This window comes from Protopterus annectens, chromosome 17.part0 (assembly GCF_019279795.1).
Source record: "Protopterus annectens isolate FY-2018-M chromosome 17.part0, PAN1.0, whole genome shotgun sequence".
Classification (NCBI taxonomy): domain Eukaryota; kingdom Metazoa; phylum Chordata; order Ceratodontiformes; family Protopteridae; genus Protopterus; species Protopterus annectens.
In genome coordinates, this window is record NC_056751.1 from 247,628,501 (window position 1) to 247,649,259 (window position 20,759).

General features: G+C 35.8%; 1 protein-coding gene across 1 annotated transcript in view; it reads left to right on the plus strand.

Moving 5' to 3' along the window:
* The window catches only part of ANO3 (anoctamin 3), a 3,574,693-nt gene that overhangs the window by 1,864,194 nt on the left and 1,689,740 nt on the right, over positions 1-20,759 (plus strand). Inside the window, exon 4 of the mRNA XM_044059352.1 lies at positions 1,873-2,000. Coding sequence (XP_043915287.1) covers positions 1,873-2,000 — 128 coding nt within the window. The remainder of the gene's footprint in view (positions 1-1,872; positions 2,001-20,759) is intronic.

Genomic DNA, 20,759 nt, shown 5'->3' on the forward strand with positions numbered 1-20,759 from the left:
TGAAATAAATAATATAGTCATTAACGTGTTGGATTAAAAAACTCCACTGATTTTACATTCCTTCCTAAGAATTCCTCCTACTCCCAAACCTTCTGATCTTCCGTACACATAAGTAAGCATACTACTCCCTTTGACTGAATACTTACTTTGGATAGGAAGCAGTTTCTGAGACAGGAAATGAGGTCTGTCACATAATGACTCTATGAATAATCAAATATTTTCTAAGATATGTAAGTACATAGGGAAATATACAGAAAAAAAAACAGACCTCCTGTGGAGAAGGTATAAAATAAAGTTTACACAGAAAATAAAGACATAAGCTGCTGCCCTGTAAGATAAAAAAGACTATCCTTTGTTACTAAACACATCTTAAATGCAATTTAGGCAGCTCTAAATGGAGTTTTCAAGGTATCAGAAATAAACAATACAATAGTCATGCTTACAAATGACAGGAAAAAAGGTTTATTTCAGATTCATCAGAGAAAAGCAGGGTAAAAGAGTAGAATATGATATACGGATAAGAAACATTAATAATAGTGTCTATCCCCAATATATATCCAGTAAATAAAAGTTTAGCAATAAATTTAAAAATATAACGAAAGGAGGGATAATGTTTTACTTACCACAGAAAATTTTATAGGAACAATCTTAAATAAAATCATCAACCCTAGTTGTATTCCTTTTGATAGCACTAAATGGCTTTTAATGAATTAAAGGACATCAAAGATAGCATTGTCATCCCACTTGCAAGCACGTTTTAGTAGATTACAATAAAATGGGCAGGCAATAGAAATGTGACAACATGCAATGATGGTTCCTGTTCACAAAATGGGAGGGGGGGTCTGATCCAGATAATTATTAATCCATCAGATTAACTTGTCTACTTTGTAAAAAATAGGTATTTCAAAGAATAAGAATCTCTAAGGAGGAAAGTGGATATGGAGTTTAAAGGCTTGTTATGTGAGAACTTTTACAAGAAGATCAACAGATCGAATGTAGCATTACAGCATAGTGTGTGTTCCCAGACAAAGCCCATCTGATTGGTAAAGTATCCTGAGACTTAGTGTTCTGTTCTTTATTAAATCACATAGATATCTTTGGTGATAACAAATGGGTGGACCAATGTGTTACAAAAAGTAAGTGCCCTAACATCAAATGAACATCACTGAGCTTAAAAAAAGAAAATATTTTGAAGATGAATACTTTATAAAATAATATTTTGTTAAGAAACCTATGAAAATAATAGGTTAAGGCTTATCATTCAGTAACTTCTAACCTATTATTTTTATAGGTTTCTTAGCAAATATCATTTTATATGACACATGCCTTTGTACAAATTAGTTTTCTATTTCTGCCATATATTTTACTCAATTCTTTTTAGACTGGTTTTTGATACACAGTCACTTTATACTATTGTACATTTAACCTACTTGACTTAATTAGTGATACCTGCTATTACATTAGATCTGAATTATCCATCATTTTCTTTTTTCTTTCCTTTGTTACAGATAAGCTGGAATAAATACAACTTCTCAACCACAATCCAGGAATAATATTAGTGGAAAATAGCATGCTGAGAGTAGCAGACTTTGTAAATGGTTATTGATAGACTCAAACCCAGAACTACAGAAATAAACAACATTAGAGCATGTTTTTGACATAAAATGCTAAACAAAGTTATATAATGTTATATTAGAAGATATCAGTACTGTATATTGCTCATAAAGCAAATCATTTGTAAGCATATGGTTTACAGGGTTATGTATATATTCATAATTAATTTATTTTATTTGTCTCTGGGATAATCTTCAAGCCAAATAAAATACCTCAAAATCCATGTAATAGTAAACCTCTTTATTTTTCTTTCTGTAGATGGAGGAGTGGATATGTTTACAGATTATTCAGAACATATAACATATGATTCCCGCACAGATCAATCCTTACTAATTCAGAACAAGGTTAACCTTCAGAAACCACAGCTATGCACTAAATCTAAAAAGGTAATACATCTTGTTATTTTATGTGTAAGTATTTGCCAGTCTTTTATGAAAAATGTTGTGATCTTTTAGATTAAAGTATTTCAAAATTTGCTTTGTTTGCAATGGGGACAAGACTTAAATTCAGTGGATCTATTCTATTTTCAAATACTTTGAGATAATGTGCTATATGTAGCATATTGCTTATGGATGTAATTTAAAAATATTTAAAGACTGAGTAAAAAATAGTGTACATATTAGTTAAGATAGACAAAATTAAACACACAATTTAATCAAAGGCTGCATTTATGTTTTAAAACATAAAAATTACCACTTCATTTGCATTTTTCTGGCTCATTCATCTTTTGAAAGCCATCATGTATATATTGAAAACTGATGTTACCTCTTTTTGAAGCTGCTGTTCAAGTTGATCTTAAGTACTTATCTCAGAAGGGATTATTGCTTGAGGCACCTGTCTCAGCTACAAGAGTCTCTGAAATTCAAGATGCCTCATGTAAATCTCAATATAGTACATTCCATAAAGACAGTGTATCCTTGTGCACAGATCCAGCCTTTATATCAAAGTCAGCAATGGGAATTAACCTTAGGCAGTCAACCAATCTTCCTCTGTTCTTCCCTCTGTGCTCAAACCAGGAAAGTACTTGCATTATTGGCCAGAAGTTCTTTTACAAATATACTTCTTTGGATATAACAAATGACATCAGAAAAGTTTATCTACTTTCTTCTTGCTTTGTATCCAGCAAACTGGGACAAAAAGTATCCAAGGTCACTGTGTCTAAATGGCTGTCAGACTGCATTGTTTTTTTTTCTGTAGTAAGTACAATATGACTTTACTAAACAAACATGAAGCATGCCCAACTAGAGTTTTAGAAACTACTTTAGTGTTTTTCATAAATTCTTCAGTTGATGAGAATTAGGCTTCAGTGCCTTCTTTTGCAAAACACAACAAGGTGAATGTGATATCAAGACATAGGTCTTCTCTAGGCCTACCATTCCTTATGGATTCTATCTTGATGTCACCCAGAATGTTAAAGCTGTTACTCTATGTGAATGAACATCATATAAGATATGCAAGTCATGTACTTATGCACTTTGTGTAATATTAGATTTCACGATCCACGTCTGTCCATTTCAACAAAATCACCTACATTCTGTTTTCCTTCACAAATCCTTTCTTGTGGACAAACCTACAGGAATGGCCCTGTGATCATCCATGAGTTTCTTTGGGCCTTTGTTGTCCTTAACACAAACTCAGTCCAGAGAGAAAGGAAGGCGTAGTGCATTATGGAAATGAGGGCAGTAGTTCTGGAGCCTGAGAGTATCATGAAGGTGCATTATGGAAATGAGGGCAGTAGTTCTGGAGCCTGAGAGTATCATGAAGGTGCATTATGGAAATGAGGGCAGTAGTTCTGGAACCGGAGACTATTCATGAAGGTGCAGTGCATTTGTCTTTTGTGAATCTTATTGTATTGTAGTCTGTAAACACAGGGTGTTCTTGTGTACAGACCCAACCTTTAAGGCAAATGTGAAATTATAATGTATTGGAGACATACCTCTCAACTGTTCAGTTTTTCACAAAATGTCCAGATTTTTGTGCCATATTTTGTTCCATTACTCATAAAATGTTTATTTTTTTTGGCAAATTATTGAGGACTGAAGTCAGAAAATAATGATAGACATTCGAGTTTCAGACTTCATGCCCTTCATAAAAATGAATTCTAATGTAAAACCTTCTATTCTGTCAACTTTCTAAGATTAAAAGAGAAATAGTAAATTGTCTCTATTTTGGACCTTTGCCTCCTTCCCCAATTATTTATGGCTTTGTCCAGATTTCTTGTACTAAGAGGTTGAGATGTATGCCTGGAACTCCCACAGTTATGAAAAAAGTCTTCTGGACTAATATCTATAACAAATATAACAGGACTACCATGTTGAGAAAAATGTCTCAATTTCATCAATGTTATGACAACTGGTGAAGAGGTACCTTTTAGCTTAATGACCTTGGAGTACTTAAAATACTTATCAATTCATATGAGACATTGACTCTCTTTGAATTGAAATAAATCTCAGGCAACAGAAATTTTGAAAGATACCATTGCCTCTTTGGTGCTACTTTTTGCTAGATAAAGGGCAAATTGTAATCAATAGTTTAATCTCATTGCACATTACTAGCCAAATCATAATACCACACCCTATCTTTACAATTAACAGTTATCAAGTGTGCTTGTAGCTGACTTTGCACATTCTCTTGCAATTGAAAAATAGTCCATTTTATTCATGAATTTTGACACAGTGGGTAGAGGTAGCTTGAACTGATTTATTTTCAGTGATTGTAGCAACAAGTCATTTCATTTTTAGTATGAAGATGAAATTCTCATAACTTTTCTGTAGATATAACAAAGTCATTACAGTGTTTTCTGCTGTTCACTGATGAATTAACGATTGTCCTTTCTGATATCAATTCACTGTATAGAGCATTCTGCTCTTAATGCTTTACACTCGGTATTGTATTAATGTGTAACTGCTTCAAATGTGTGAATCAACTGCACAGCTATGCAAATCATTTAGATGAACATGAGAATCATTGTCCCTGACTTGACTATTTCTTCTGGAGCACTGCTGTATCTGTACACTATGAATTTACCAAGCACATTAGGAAGGTCTGCATGTGAACTGGCTTAATTGAAAGAGTAAATTGTGCCCTGTTTTATTTTATTTTAGTATTTTGTATATATAGCACAACTTAATCTTGTCTATTGGTTTCAGGTTAAGCTCAAAACTAATCATTGATGACTTGTTAGAATTGGACTGGGAATTTCAAAGTCCAGTTGTCTGAAAGCTTGTTCCATAAAAGTTATCCATGTTTGATATAAATATACCATTAATGCATGGTCTTTCAAAACAGCAACTTGCATTGCCACAACTTTTGAGCTTCTGAGTATACTGAAGAAATTATCCACACTATCTGAACCCACAGATCGAATGCATCTGCAAACATTTTTTTTTCTGTTTTATGTGGTCAGTTCTGATATTACAGTATAAAATTCACAAATACTTTAAAAAAACAAAGCCACACAGAGACAAGAAACCGTTCCACCAAGATTTATTCCACTAAGCGCTTTCATCTTGTACAATGACAAAACTTCATCAGATACCATTAAAAGCCAAACCCCACATTTTATACACAAATGAACATGACATCAAAAAAACCCCAGCTACATTTAAAGAAATGCACAACAGTTTAAAATGGTTTAGAAAGAATCCAGAACCCACTTAGTAAGTGAAAACTTATTAAAAAAAATAAATTAATACAAAAAAATATATATAAAATGTATGCACGCATAAATACATACAATAACTGCCATAACTTCATCTCCTCACCTACACAATGCTTTTAATTTTAAAATGCATCCAATGGATGCAGTTTCATTGAGATCAGGCCAACCCACTGCTTTTAAGTGAAGAATCCAATAACGTTCTATTTTCTCCAACAATAGTTGCCATGGACCACCCCTGTCATTTGGTTTCACCTGCTCAACCACAATAAATTTAAATTGATGTTCTGGGAATTCTGCTACATGTCGATATAAGGCATTAGTAATTTTTTCTCTTTTTAATCTCATAAGTATGTTCGTAAATACGGTTTCTTAATTTCTGTTCTGTTTCCCAATATAGAAAACTGGACAACTCTGACATAGTGTCCCATAAACCACCCCAGAGCTGTTACAATTGGATTTCCCATTAATTTTTACTAAAAACCCGTTCAGGTTAAATAATTCACCAGTATTGATGAAAGAAAGAAAATAAATGGCACCATCCACATTTTGACATGTGCTAATCTCTCCTATCACTCGAGGCAAAGGTATTTATTGGTCTTTCCACCAAATTCTTTAAGTTGTTACCTTTTCTATATACAATGACAGGTTTAGAGCTAATTCTTGGTCTAACCACATGATCTTCAGTCAGAATGGGCCAATTTTTGAAAAGGATATCCATAATATATTTAAAATCAGTAGTAATCCTAGTAATAAAGGATATACTAAAATTTACTTCCGCTCCAGGACTTCTGTTCATATCACCATCCTGATTAACAATCTCTGGGGTAAGGGACCTAGTTGAACTCTCAAGATTCAACATCCTATCCCCAGCCACACTAAAATATAGCATAAAGGGAGGCATAATAATTGAACCTCTATTTCCTAATATTGGGGTGTAAAATGCCCTAACTCGTTTGTTGACTACCTCCAGTTTAATGTCAGTCACAAATTCATAAGGGTATTCTCTTTTAACAAATGTATCTTCTAACAGGGTGCACTCATTTAAAAAAATCATCAAACATAGAAACCATTTTGGCAGCCCTGATAAATTGTCCCTTAACAACTGCTTTTTTCTGGGCCATGGGATGCATGCTGGTAAAATGCAAAAATGCAACTTCACATCTAAATAATTAATAACCTTATCATGTACAACATATGTATACTTCAAAAACTCAGTGGTAGTGTTAAATATTGCAAAAAATGTTCCACTTCTGCCACACCCCCCTTTCCAAATAATAAAAAAATCATCCAAATACCTCAGGTATAATTCACAATATTGGAATAGGGGATGGCTAAATACAAATCTCCATTCCCATTCACACATGAGGATGTTTGCATATAGGAGCCCACAAGCAGCCCCCATTGCAACATGTCTAACCTGTAGAAACAACTGTTCATCAAAAATAATGTAATTATTAGTGAGTATAAGCTCGATCATCTCAACATACAAGTTAACCTTGACTTGTGTTAAACCTTTCCTAATCAAATACTCACTAAACCAGTTCAGCCCTACTTCATGGGGAATGGAAGAAAAAAGACCTTTTACATCAATTGCTAGGAACAGAAAGGAATCATCAAATCTAAGTTTGTTGCATTTATCCAAAAAATCCCAGGAGTCAATACACAAATATGACTCCTACTTCAACAAATTTTTCAATTTAATGTCTAAAAAGTTTGCAAATGCAGAAGTGGCCAAGTTACGGGCATCCACAATCAGGCGCATAGGCGAGTCACCCAAGTTCTTATGCAGCTTGGATAGCCCAAAAATAGTAGGAATGACAGGATAATTGATTTTTTTTTTAATTTTAATTCTGCTAAACTAATACGTTGTTCCAAAAGCATGTCACTGAGTTAAGAAGAAATTTTTCTAAAGGCAACATTAACTTAATTTCTTGATACTTGTCTGTATGTATCACTAAAAAGAATTAAGTACACCCTGTGAATATAATCTTGGGAATCCATAATTATCACCCCCCCTGCCCTCGTCAGGCTGCATTATTCTGACTTTCAATTGTCTAAGATGCTTAAGCAATCCTTCTTCTACCAGTTTAAATTCTGTGGAACATTTGACTTGCCTTGCAGTAAGTGTCTCATACCCACTTCACATATTTTTTCGAAAAAAAATATAGCTGGGTGTAGGGGGGGGGATTACATACATTAGAAACCCAAAATTCATCTTGGTCAGATGGCCCAGAAACATTTAATAAAATCTGAAGATTAATTTTCCGAACAAACAATTTTAAATCCAATAAAAGGTTTGCAATGTCTGTCCTAACCTGAGGCACAAAGGTAAATCCTTTTGAAGTTATTAGCAACACAAGGTTCAAAAATAAAAGAAATAAAATTAAAAACATTAAAGTCCCCTGTTTTATTGACAATAATGTGTGGTAATTCAGAACATGAATCAGTGTACACAGTACTCACAGTTCCCAGTTCACTTGTAAATTCATTTTGGGGTTGAACAGACTGAATTTTCATTAAATCAAAATCCATCAAACAACCAGAAGTAACTACCTCCGGTATTGATTCTGACCCAGGCCTTGGTTCTTTCCCTGAAACAAAGGGTGCTGGTAAGTAGGGCATTGGTAGTAATTGGTCTGCAAGTTGTAGTCCTGAGGGCGTCCATGAGTTTGCTCCTTTTCATTAATCCTTTCGGAACAACGCAATGTCTGTTGAGCTAAAGGGGCCTGCACATCCTGTTCAGCCCTATCATGATTATTCATGTTCTCATTATTCAAGGCATTGTAATTGGTTGAAGTATGGGGTTGCTCACCCCATACTTGGGGATTGGGTGGTAAAGTATACGCCCTCTTTGATGAATAATCATTTTCGTCTCTCTCCAACATCCTCATTTTCCGACCTTTTATATTACTAATATGGCTGTCAATACTTTTGAAAATCTGATGGTTCTCAGTCTGATATTGTTAAAAGAGTAAGTCCATGGTAATAATAATATCAAGTTAATTTACTTCATGGGTAAGTTCATCCACCAGTTTAGCATTAAGCTTAACAAGGACCTCCATATATTCACAACTATGGTGGTCGAATAAATCTAACAACTTATGATGTAAAGCAGAGTCCCTAGAGATTCCTGCTGGGAATCTCGACATACACAGCCCCTTATGGACTTGGCCCATTTTATACATTCCAAAAGATAGGCATTTTCCACCTCGAGTTTTCGTAGCATCAGCAATTTGTTAGAATAGATCTCAAGGCTGATTTTTAATGTCCTGTTAACCTGCGGCAATGCAAGTTGTGAGAAAACCACTCCTTGTTTAAGCCATTTTTGCAGGCTCAAATTCCCGGGTAAAGAATTAGTTGAATTCACCACTTGATTAGGTGAAACAAATCTTTCTCATTGACCCAAAGCAATGGAATTAGTTGAGCTGTTACCATTCCCAGGTCTATGACTAGATGAACCCATGAGATGTGACCCCATAGAAAAACGCTGTTGCATCTCTGCAGCCAGAAAGTCAATGTTCTGTGTAAGTTGTTGAATTAAATAAGTGAGTTCACCAACTGTCTTGTTAGAATTAGCCAATTCATTTTCAGAAAATAGCAATGGAGGTGGAGAAACACTACCAGACACCATCGGTGTAAGCCAGAGCAAAAAACGACCAGCAGACTGTGGCAGCAACTGTTATATAGTTATTAATGTATACACATATACATATGAACTGTGTAATACTAGAATAAGCTAAACAGACCAGTTTCGGCTAGTATCCTACATAGCCTTCATCAGTGTAATAAAGTACAATCAGCTCATCCTTTAAATACTCTGTTTGACTAATTAAAGATGCTCATTTAAACCAGGTGCAAATAGCCCTCCTAATTTAATTATCCATTTCTTTTCTTTTGTGTTTAATAATTCATGCAAGCCTGATTTATTGGATTTAATTCCTAGGATCCCATCAATTATAATAAAATAAAATGATGCATTTCTATGTGACAAAGTATGTTTATATAGTGCATTGGTATTTCTTTAATGTTTAATGTCACTGAAATGTTCTGATGTCCTATATTTTACTGGTCTTGAAGTCTGACCTATATAGAAGGCAGAACATTTGCAGACTTCAAGGTATATAACCCAGTCTGTGTTACAATTTGCAAAAAAGGGAATACCATATACTTGACTTGTACTCTTACTACTGAAACATTTAGTTTTTAATATTCTGAAACAATATGTACAGTGGCCACAGGGAAAGCAGCCTATAGCAATCTGTCCCTCAAGTGTACATTGTAAACTCGCTTTTTTCTTATAGGGCACTTGCTTATAATGGTTAAAGTGAGATGCTATTTTTTTTTTCCTTTCCTAAAGGAGAATTGGCATCTATTCCCTATTATTCCAGAGAGTATGCTATCCACCATTAGAATATCCCAGTTACGCTGCACACTGTCCATTAGTGCCCCAGTGTTCCTACTGAAAGTCATAACAAACTGTAAGGTACCTTCTTGTCTATCTACCTGACTTTTATATTGTAGGAGATTCTCTCTCTCAATATTATCTACCTTATTCTTAGCTTGTGGGATATAACCTGCTTTGTAACCCCTTTCTTTAAATCTAATGGTAAGGTCATCCCTGAAATGCCTATATGTGTCATTCTCTGATCATATACGTTTGATCCTCATATATTGTGATTTTGGAATATTTTTACCGATATGTGGAGGATGATAGCTGGTAGCATGGAGAAGGGAATTATATTCAGGGAATTTGCGGTAAACCTCTGTAATCAAGGTGTTATCAGGAGCTTCAATGACCATAACATCCAGAAAAGTTATCCGTTCCTTATACTAGTTTACCGTGAACTCAATCCCCCATTTGTTTTCATTCAGATAACCAACAAATTCATTAAGATGTTCCTCATCCAATCTCCATACCATCCAGCAATCATCCAAGTATCTTTACCAAATGTCTGTTTCCTCTATGTACAGATTATGGGAGCTATCATATATGATTTGCTCCTCTATATACGCCATAAATAGTTCAGTATATATGGGGGCAAAAGATGCTCCCATTGCTGTACCTTGAATCTGTAGATAGAATTTATCCTGATAGAAAAAGCCATTTTTGGTGAGTACATGCTCGGTAAGACAGAGGAGAAGAGTATTGAAGCCAGGTTGGTATAACTCTGACCTATATAACCAATATTCTAATGCTTCTATACCAGCCCAGTGTGGAATGTTGGTATATAGGGCTTTAACATCTAAGGTACAGAGTAACCAACCTGCCTCCAGTTGCATTTCAGAGATGACTTGAAGAAATTCCGTAGTATCCTTTAGCCAGGCCCTTACCCATTTGAGCAATGGTTTTAGATATCTCATAAGATATTGAGACAACAGTTCTGTAAGGGAGCCCTTTCCGGATACTATAGGTCTCCCTGGAGGGTTACAAAGGTTTTTATGAATTTTCAGTAGGAAATATATATACTGGTTGTTGGGGTCCGAAATCATCAGATGTTTCCTAGTAGTATCAGTAATAATACCCTCTTTCACTGCTAGGGATAAAAAATCATCAACCTGCTTCTTAAAATGTGGAGTAGGATTATATGTAAGATGTACATAATATCTCCTATCCACAAGTTGTTTATTAGCTTCCTGATCATATTGTATCCAGTCTTGCACCACCACTGCCCCTCCTTTATCAGCCCTTAAAATGACTATTTCATGGTTATTAGCTAATCTAGAAATAGCAGTCATCTCAGTTTTGGATACATTATTAGCCATAACCTGACTTTCCCTAGAACAAAAATGCAGGTCTCGGAGGATGGAATTTTGGAACAACGATACATTATGATTCAGTGTGGGGGGGTAAAGGTGGATTTGTGATATCTAAAATATTCATTTGTAACCGTAGATTCTTTGTCCTGAAAAAATAATTTCAAGTTAAGGTTTCTACAAAAAGCAATCGCATCTTTAGCAAAACTTTCCTCAGACACAAAAGAGCCAGGTATGAATGACACTCCTTTATCAAGAATATCCTCCTCCAAGGAGGAGAGGGGGTGAGATGATATATTCAACACCTTCTCATTTACTGTTTCTGTACATACATTCGAAGTAATCCCTCCATGTTGTCTACATTTCTTATGTTTTCTGACCATCACCTCTTTTTTGGTTTAATTCTAAAGGGGTACTGGAATTTCTTCTCTTCTGTGCTGTTGAACATGTAGATGCTGGTGTATCTATCTCAAAACCAGAGGAAGAATCTTTCCCAGAGGTATCTGTACTAGAAATGAGAGTTTTCTTGAGTACTGATCTTGGACGCTTCCTTTTTAGATGTGGTTCTATATGGTTGTAAAAACCGGACATGTTTGTCCCTATCCCTAGTAAAGAGGTCCCCCCTTTCATAGTCTTTCAAATCCATGAGATATGTCTTATTTTTCCTCTCTTTTAATTGTGTTTCCAATGTCATTAGATCTGTACTGGGTTTTTTTAAGGCTAGAGGTATATACAGCTTGCCCCTCATATTCTTTAATATTTTCACACAATTTAGTGATAGCTACAATCACTGCATCTATTGTCCTATCATAATACCCAATCAGAATTTCCACAAAATACATTATGGCTTTATGTTGTGCTTCCCTCCATTGTTTTAGAAGAACATAATCTGGATTATTGACCAAATGCTGTGTTCGTATTCTTAAGCCCCTTGGCGTGATGCCCTTAATCATATAAGCTTTAAATAGCTTATAGTGCCAAACATTATTCCGAAGAGATCTCATATGTTTGGTCAATTTAACAAAAAGTGATTCACAAGTATCACCCATATTGGGTAGGGTGGTCCCACTTTCTGATAAATTATCCATCCCTATGCCAAAAAAAGCCAAATCTTCTAGATCGGAGGAGAGCCCCCGAAGCAAATTAGAAATTTCCATAGAGAGTCATTTTAAAGTTAAAAGCGTTGTGTAGGTGAGGAGATGAATTTGTGTCAGTTATTGCATTTATTTATGCTTATATACATTATATATATATATATATATATATATATATATATATATATATATATATTTATTTATTTATTTTTTTTGTATTTATTTTATTTAATAGGTTTTCACTTACTACGTGGGTTTTGGATTCTTTTTATACCATTTTAAACTGCTCTGTATTTCTTTAAATGGATTTGTTGTTGATGATGTCATGTTCATTTGTGTATAAAATGTGGGGTTTGGCTTTTAATGTTATCTGATGAAGTTCCGTCATTGTACAAGACGAAAGCGCTTAGTGGAATAAATCTTGGAGGAATGGTACCTTGTCTGTGTGTAGCTTTCTTGTTTTTAAATTGTTTGTGAATTTTATTCTGTGGTTTATTCTGGATTACACTTCTGTGGTTTATTCTGGCTTACACCAATAGAGTCTGGTAGTGTTTCTCCATCTCCATTGCTATTTTCTGAAAATGAATTGCCTAATTCTAACAAGACAGTCGGTGAACTCACTTGTTTAATTTAACAACTTACACAGAACGTTGACTTGCTGGCTGCAGAGATGCAACAACGTTTTTCTATGGTGTCACGTCTCATGGGTTCATCTAGTCATAGACTTAGGAATGGTAACAGCTGAACTAATTCTATTGCTTCAGGTCAAGGAGAAGGACTTGTTTCACCTAACCAAGTGGTGAATTCAACTAATTCTTTACTCAGGAATTTGAGCCTGCAAGAATGGCTTAAACAATGAGTGGTTTTCTCGCAACTTGCATTGCCGCAGATTAACAGGACATTAAAATCCAGCCTCGAAATCTATTCTAACAAATTATTGAAGCTAAGAAAACTCCAGGTGGAAAATGCCTATCTTTTGGAATGTATAAAATGGGGCCAAGTCCATAAGGGGCTGCGTATGTGGAGATTCCCAGCAGGAATCTCTAGGGACTCTACTTTACATCATGAGTTGTTAGTTTTATTCAACTACCATGGTTGTGAATACATAGAGGTCCTTGTTAAACATAACACTAAACTGATGGAGGAACTTACCCATGAAATAAATTAACTTGACATTATTATTACCATGGACTTACTCTTTCAACAATATCAAATTGAATACTAGCAGATTTTCAAAAGTATTGACAGCCATATTAGTAATATAAAAAGTTGGAAATGAGGACGTTGGAGAGAGATGAAAATGATTATTCATCAAAGAGGGAATATCCTTTACCACCCAGCTCCCAAGTATGGGGTGAGCAACCCCATACTTCAACCAATCACAATGCCTTGAATTATGAGAACATGAATAATCATGATAGGGCCGAAAAGGACGTGCAGGCCCCTTTAGACCAAAAGACATTGTGTCGTTCCAAGAGGATAAGGGAAAAGGAGCAAAATCTTGGACGCCCTTAGAACTACAACTTGCAGACCAACTACTACCAATGCCAGACTTACCAGCACCCTTTGTTTCAAGGACAGAAACAAGGCCTGGGTCAGAATCAATATCAGAGGTAGTTACTTCTGGCTGTTTGACGGATTTTGATTTAATGAAAATTCAGTCTGTTCAACCCCAAAATGAATTTACAAGTGAATTGGGAACTGTGAGCACTGAGCACACTGATTTATGTTCTGAATTACAACACATTATTGTCAATGAAACAGGGGACTTTAATGTTTTTAATTTTAATTCTTTTGTTTTTGAACCTTGTGTTGCTAATTTGTTTTCAAAAGGATTTACCTTTGTACCTCAGTTAGGACAGACATTGCAAACCTTTTATTGGATTTAAAATTGTATGTTCTGAAAATGAATCTTCAGGTTTTATTAAATGTTTCTGGGCTATCTGACCAAGATGAATTTTGGGATTTTAGTGTATGTAATCCCCCCTACACCTAGCTATATCTTTTTTCGAAAAAATGTGTGAAGTGGGTATGAGACACTTACTGCAAGGCAAGTCAAATGTTCCACGGAATTTAATCCGGGAGGAGGAGAACTTTCTTAAACATCTTAAACAATTGAAAGTCAGAATAATGCAACCTGACAAGGCCGCGGGGGTGTGTGTGATAACTATGGATTCCCAAGATTATATTAACAGGATGTACCTAATTATTTTTAGTGATACATACAGGCAAGTATCAAGAAATGAAGTTAATGTTGCTTTAGAAAAATTTCTTCTCAACTCAGTGACATGCTTTTGGAAAAACTTGTTAGTCTGGCAGAATTAACATTTTTAAAAATCAATTATCCTGTCATTCCTACTGTTTCTGGGCTACCCAAGTTGCATAAGAACTAGGGTGACCCACCTATGCGCCCGATTGTGGATGCTCATAACTCGGCCACTTCTGCATTTGCAAAATTTTTAGACATTAAATTGAAAAATTTGTTGAAACAGGAGTCATATTTGTGTATTGACTCCTGGGATTTTTTGGCTAAATGTAACAAGCTTAGATCTGATGATTCCTTTCTGTTCCTAACAATTGATGTAAAAGATCTTTTTTCTTCCATTCCCCATGAAGTCGGGCTGGACTGGTTTAGTGAGTATTTGATTAGGAAAGGGTTACCACAAGTCAATGTTAACTCATATGTTGTTTTTTCTTTTCTTATATATTTTATTTTTATTGGAAAATTTTTTGAATTTTATTTAGAAGGACTGTGTCAAAATATTTTGTCTTTTGTTTTGTCTGAACTCTCAACACTACATCATGTTTATAACTATACCCTGAGGCTTTTGCATTTACCTTTCTTTCAGTTTAATGCAGTGTGCTAAATTGCAATTTTTGGTTAATTGATGTAGTTGACTTCAAGTAACTTTCAGTACTGCTTGTGTTTGTGTTTGGTTGCCTTTGTATCTGAAGAAGCCACCATATGTGTGTGTAAAAACACTGTGATTTTTGTTTTTTTTTAATATGCGTTTTTTAGACTGTGGGCTTCTGCCTTGTTCTTTGGTTTCCTTGCTTTCAGTCATATGTTGAGATGATCGAGCTTATACTCACTAATAATTGCATTATTTTTGATGAACAGTTGTTTCTACAGGTTAGAGGTGTTGCAATGGGGGCTGCTTTTGGGCCCCTATATGCAAACATCATCATGTGTAAATGGGAATGGAGATTTGTATTTAGCCACCCCTTTTCCAATATTGTGAATTATACCTGAGGTATTTGGACAATTTGTTTATTATTTAGAAAGGGGGTGTGGAGGATGTGGAACATTTTTTGCAATATATTAACACTACCACTGATTTATTGAAGTTTACACATGTTGAGGTTATTAATTATATTGGATGTGAAGCTGGTTAGGGATCGGAGTAATAGTAGACACATGTCCTCTATTTTTAGGAAACCAATATACTTAAATCCATTTTTGCATTTTACCAGCATGCATCCCATGGCCCAGAAAAAAGCAGTTGTTAAGGGACAGTTTGCCTTGGCTGCCAAAATGGTTTCTATGTTTGATATTTTTTTAAATGAGTGCACCCTGTTAGAAGATATGTTTGTTGAAAGGGAATATCCTTATGAATTTGTGAATGACATTAAACTGGAGGTCGTCAACAAATGAGTTAGGGGATTTTACACCCCAATATTAAGAAATAGAGGTTCAATTACTATGTCTCCCCTTACACAATGTGATAGTGTGGCTGGGGATAGGATGTTTAATTTTGAGAGTTCACCTAGGTCCCCTACCCCAGAGATTGTTAATCAGGACGGTGATATGAACAGAAGTCCTGGAGTGGAAGTAATTTTAGTATATCCTTTATTACTAGGTTTACTATTGATTTTAAATCTATTACGGATATATTTTTCAAAAATTGGCCCGTTCTGACTGAAGATCATGTGGTTGGACCAAGAATTAGCTCTAAACCTGTCATTGTATATAGAATGGACAACAACTTAAAGAATTTGGTGGAAAGACCAATAAATACCTATGTCTCGAGTAGTAGGACAGGTTGGCACATGTCAAAATGTGGATGTTGCCATTTTTATTCTTTCGTCAACACTGTTGAATTATTTAGCCTGAATGGCTATATAGTAACGATTAGTGAGAGATACAGTTGTAACAGCTCTGGGGTGGTTTCTGGGGCATTATGTCAGAGTTGTCCAGTTTTCTATATTGGGAAAACGGAATGGAAATTAAGAAACTGTATTTATGAACATACTTATGACATTAAAAAGAGAAAAATGACTAATGCCCCATATTGACATGTAGCAGAATTCCCTGAACATCAATTTAAATTTATTGTGGTTGAACAGGTGAAACAAAATGATAGGAGTGATCCATGGTAACTATTGTTGGAGGAAAAAATAACTTTATTGGATTCTTTGCTTAAAAGCAGTGGGTTGGCCTGGGCTCAATGAAATTGCATCCATTAGATGCATTTTAAATTTAAAAGCATTGTGTAGTTGAGGAGATGAAGTTATGGCAGTTGTATTTTATTTATGCTTGCATACATTTTATATATATATATATATATATATATATATATATATATATATATATATTGTATTAATTTATTTTATTTAATAGGTTTTCACGTACTACATGGGTTTTGGATTCTTTTTAAACCATTTTAAACTGTTGTGTATTTCTTTAAATAGATCTGTTGATGATGTCATGTTCATTTGCGTATACAATGTGGGGTTTAGCTTTTGATGGTACCTGATGAAGTTTTGTCATTATACAAGACGAAAGCGCTTAGTGGAATAAATCTTGGCGGAATGGTTCTTTGCCTCTGTGTGGCTTTGTTGTTCAGTTCTGGTATTATATATTTTAGCAGATGCAAAGCCATTAATCGTGTTTGATTCATTTGCTTGCTGTCCTTTCTTTCTAGACTCATACACCTCAAAATGTTAACCTGATCATATTATGTTTTCTGTAGTCTAGAGCTGCGTATGTACTGGTAATTTTACTTGCTCTGCATAAATCCACAATTATCATTGTGTGGGTCTCTTTCTTCTCTAATAGCATGTAAAAATGTGGCACACTGTACGTTGTCTGGATTCTCCACTATTCAACTCAGAGTGAGGAATAAATCAAAATTTGAATTCAAAGCATCCACCTTTTTACTGGGTTGTCTTATACTGAGAAAATCACAGGTAGTTGTCTAAAATGTTTTACTTTGAGAATTACATTTCTGTGCTTATAGATGCACACATTCCTTGAAATATATATATATATATATATATATCTTTATTTCTATTTGTATTTTTCTCCACTTTGTCACTGTGCAACAAATGGGAGCTTGTTAGTATGTTCAGTATACAGCACATACCCAGGAAATTAGTTATTTATGCTAATAACTTCTAGAAAAAATATAGACATGGTATGCAACTTCCTGTAACATGATTGTAGTACATTTAAAGGTATATATACCCCATGTTACAGCTACACTGGAGGACTGAAGAATTATTTGCCCTGCATGTCATCACGTCAGTGACTTTGTGAGAATCTGTTTATCTGACTTGGCATTGTCTGAGGAAGAGGAGGGTATACAATCTATTTAAGTACTGTCTTTTATAGTTGGGTATTAAGGGATGGAATGGTAGATGGATGGCTAATAATGCTGATGTGCTTGCTATCTGGAAGCAGTTAAGAGGCAGAAAAATTTGAAAAATGGTGAAAATATAGTTAGTGGTATGCGATACTCAAAGATGCTACTTTGATCTACATTTAATGTCTATGTCCATGGACAAGTGTATCTAATTGTGGAATAAACATTTGTCCATTCCTTGCAAGTGGCTGTAAAATTGGATCCAGAACATTTCCTATGTGATGTCTGCAATCTAAAGTAATTGTCAGAGGGTAGATGCTGAAGTAGATCCCTTAAACACTAATAAAAAGGTACTGCAAAAGAACTAAATCAAAGAGGGTAAGTATAAATGTAAGAAAGCACATTTCAGTATTTTAGACTACAATGCTGTGTATAATAGTGCAGTGGGTTTCTGGGTGTTGTCTGTATGGGTCTGGGTCTGCACTGGTATACACAGCAATGATATAAATTGTGTCTGTGCCTGAGATGCGTGGTATAATTGACTGTAATGACATGCAGGGTTGTGGAATGAATGGTTTTCTGATGCTGGATACTTTAATGCTGTACAGATATTTATCAATATGCAATAACATTGCAGATAAAAGTCAGGCAGTGTGCTTGTCATTCATGATTAACAGCTTTGCCTATGTGGAATGTCATATATACATATCATGCAAAAGTAACTTCTGAATGTATATTATTGTGATGTTGAAACAGCCTTGGTGGGAAAGTCTTAACCTCAAATTCGCTGGGACTCCTCAAATTGTAACATAAGTCCTGCTGATTTGATGTATTCTAAAATGGTCTGCACTAAAATGTCAAATATTTACAAGGCTGTGTGCCTGAGAGTAATTAATTATAGTACAATCATATGCCTAGCTCTGTGGTCTAGAGGGATAAGGCCTTTGTACCTGAGTGTGGTAATTATAGTCGGATCAGATGCCTGGCTCTGTGCTAGGGAGAGATAATGCCCTTGTGCCTCAGTGTAATTAATTACAGTAGGATCAGATGCCTGGCTCTGTGCTATGGAGGGATAATGCCTTTGTGCCTGAGTGTAATTAATTATAGTAGGATCATATGCCTGATTCTGTGCTGTGGAGGGATAAGGCCCTTGTACCTGAGTATGAGTAATTATAGCTGGATCGTATGCCTGGCTGTGTGGTATGGAAGGATAAGCCCCTTTGCCGGAGTGTAATTAATTATAGTAGGATCATATGCCTGGCTGTGTGGTATGAAGAGATAAGGCTTGAGGGTGAGTAAATATAACTGGATCATATGCCTGGCTTTGTGCTATGGAAGGATAAGGCCCTTGTGCCTGAGTGTAATTAATTGTAGTAAGATCATATGCCTGGCTGTGTGGTATGGAGAGATAAGGCTTGAGTGTGAGTAATTATAGCTGGATGATATGCCTGGCTGTGTGCTATGGAGGGATAAGGCCCTTGTGCCTGAGTGTAATTAATTATAGTAGGATCATATACCTGGCTGTGTGGTATGGAGAGATAAGGCCCTTGTGCCTGAATGTGAGTAATTATAGCTGGATCATATGCCTGGTTGTGTGGTATGGAGGAATAAGGCCCTTGTGCCTCAGTGTAAGTAATTATAGTAGGATCATATGCCTGGCCCTGTGATATGGGGGGATAAGGCCCTTGCACCTGAGTGTAATCAGTTATATAGGATCATATGCCTGGCTCTGTGCCATGGGGGGATAAGGCCCTTGTGCCTGAGTGCGAGTAATCATAGTAGGATCGTATGCCTGGCTCTGTGTTATGGAGGGATACAGCTCTTGTGCCTGAGTGTAAGAAATTATAGTAGGATCATATGCCTGGCTTTGTGCTATGGAGGGATAAGGCCCTTGTGCCTGAGTGTAATTATTTATAGTAGGATATATGCCTGGCTCTGTGCTGTGGAGGGATAATGCCCTTGTGCCTGAGTGTAATTAATTATAGTAGGATCATATACCTGGCTGTCTGGTATGGAGGAATAAGGCCCTTGTGCATGAGTGTAAGTAATTATAGTAGGATCATATGCCTGGCTGTGTGCTATGGGGGGATAAGGCCCTTGTGGCTGAGTGTAATTAATTATAGTAGGATCATATGCCTGGCTCTGTGCTATGGAGGGATAAGGCCCTTGTGCCTGAGTGCGAGTAATTATAGTAGAATCATATGCCTGGCTTTGTGCTATGGAAGTATAAGGCCCTCGTGCCTGAGTGTGAGCAATTATAGTAGAATCATATGCCTGGCTTTGTGCTATGGTAGGATAAGGCCCTTGTGCCTGAGTGTAGTTAATTATAGTAGTATATATGCCTGGCTGTGTGCTATGGAAGGATAAGGCCCTTGTGCCTGAGCATAATTAATTATAGTAGGATCATATGCCTGGCTCTGTGTTATGGATAGGATAAGGCCCTTATGCCTGAGTGTGAGTAATTATAGCTGTATTATATGCCTGGCTGTGTGGTATGGAGGAGTAAGGCCCTTGTGCCTGAGTGTAATTAATTATAATGGAATCATATGCCTGGCTCTGAGGGATAAGGCCATATCATCACCTAGCTGACATGAAATTTATTATCAGCTCAGGCATTTGAAGAGTCTGGCAAAAGAGGATGAGAATGAGTAACCTGATGATGATCGGTACCTTCTAGGCAAGGAAAGTGTTCTGACTCACTGCAGTGGGGACTTCTGTCACAGGAAACGTGCACTGCACTGGCAATAGTCAGGATATGTGCTTCATCCCTGCCAAGCGCCATCAAGGGCAGGTGAAGAAATGTGTGCACCAGCAGGAGAAAGCAATATATACCCTTCCATCTCCAAATATACATGGAGCCTCCTAGGGAAGGGTTTAAGGCCATAAAATAACAATTGGTTAGCAGGCAGTGGGGATAAAATGACTAAAAACATTATATTGAGATCATGTTATCATCTTATGCTTTTCATGGTCTGGCTGAAGCTTGTTGAAGAAAAATAACTCTTTTAGCATTTGCCTGACAACAGTAATATATAGTTCTGTTAATTTCGG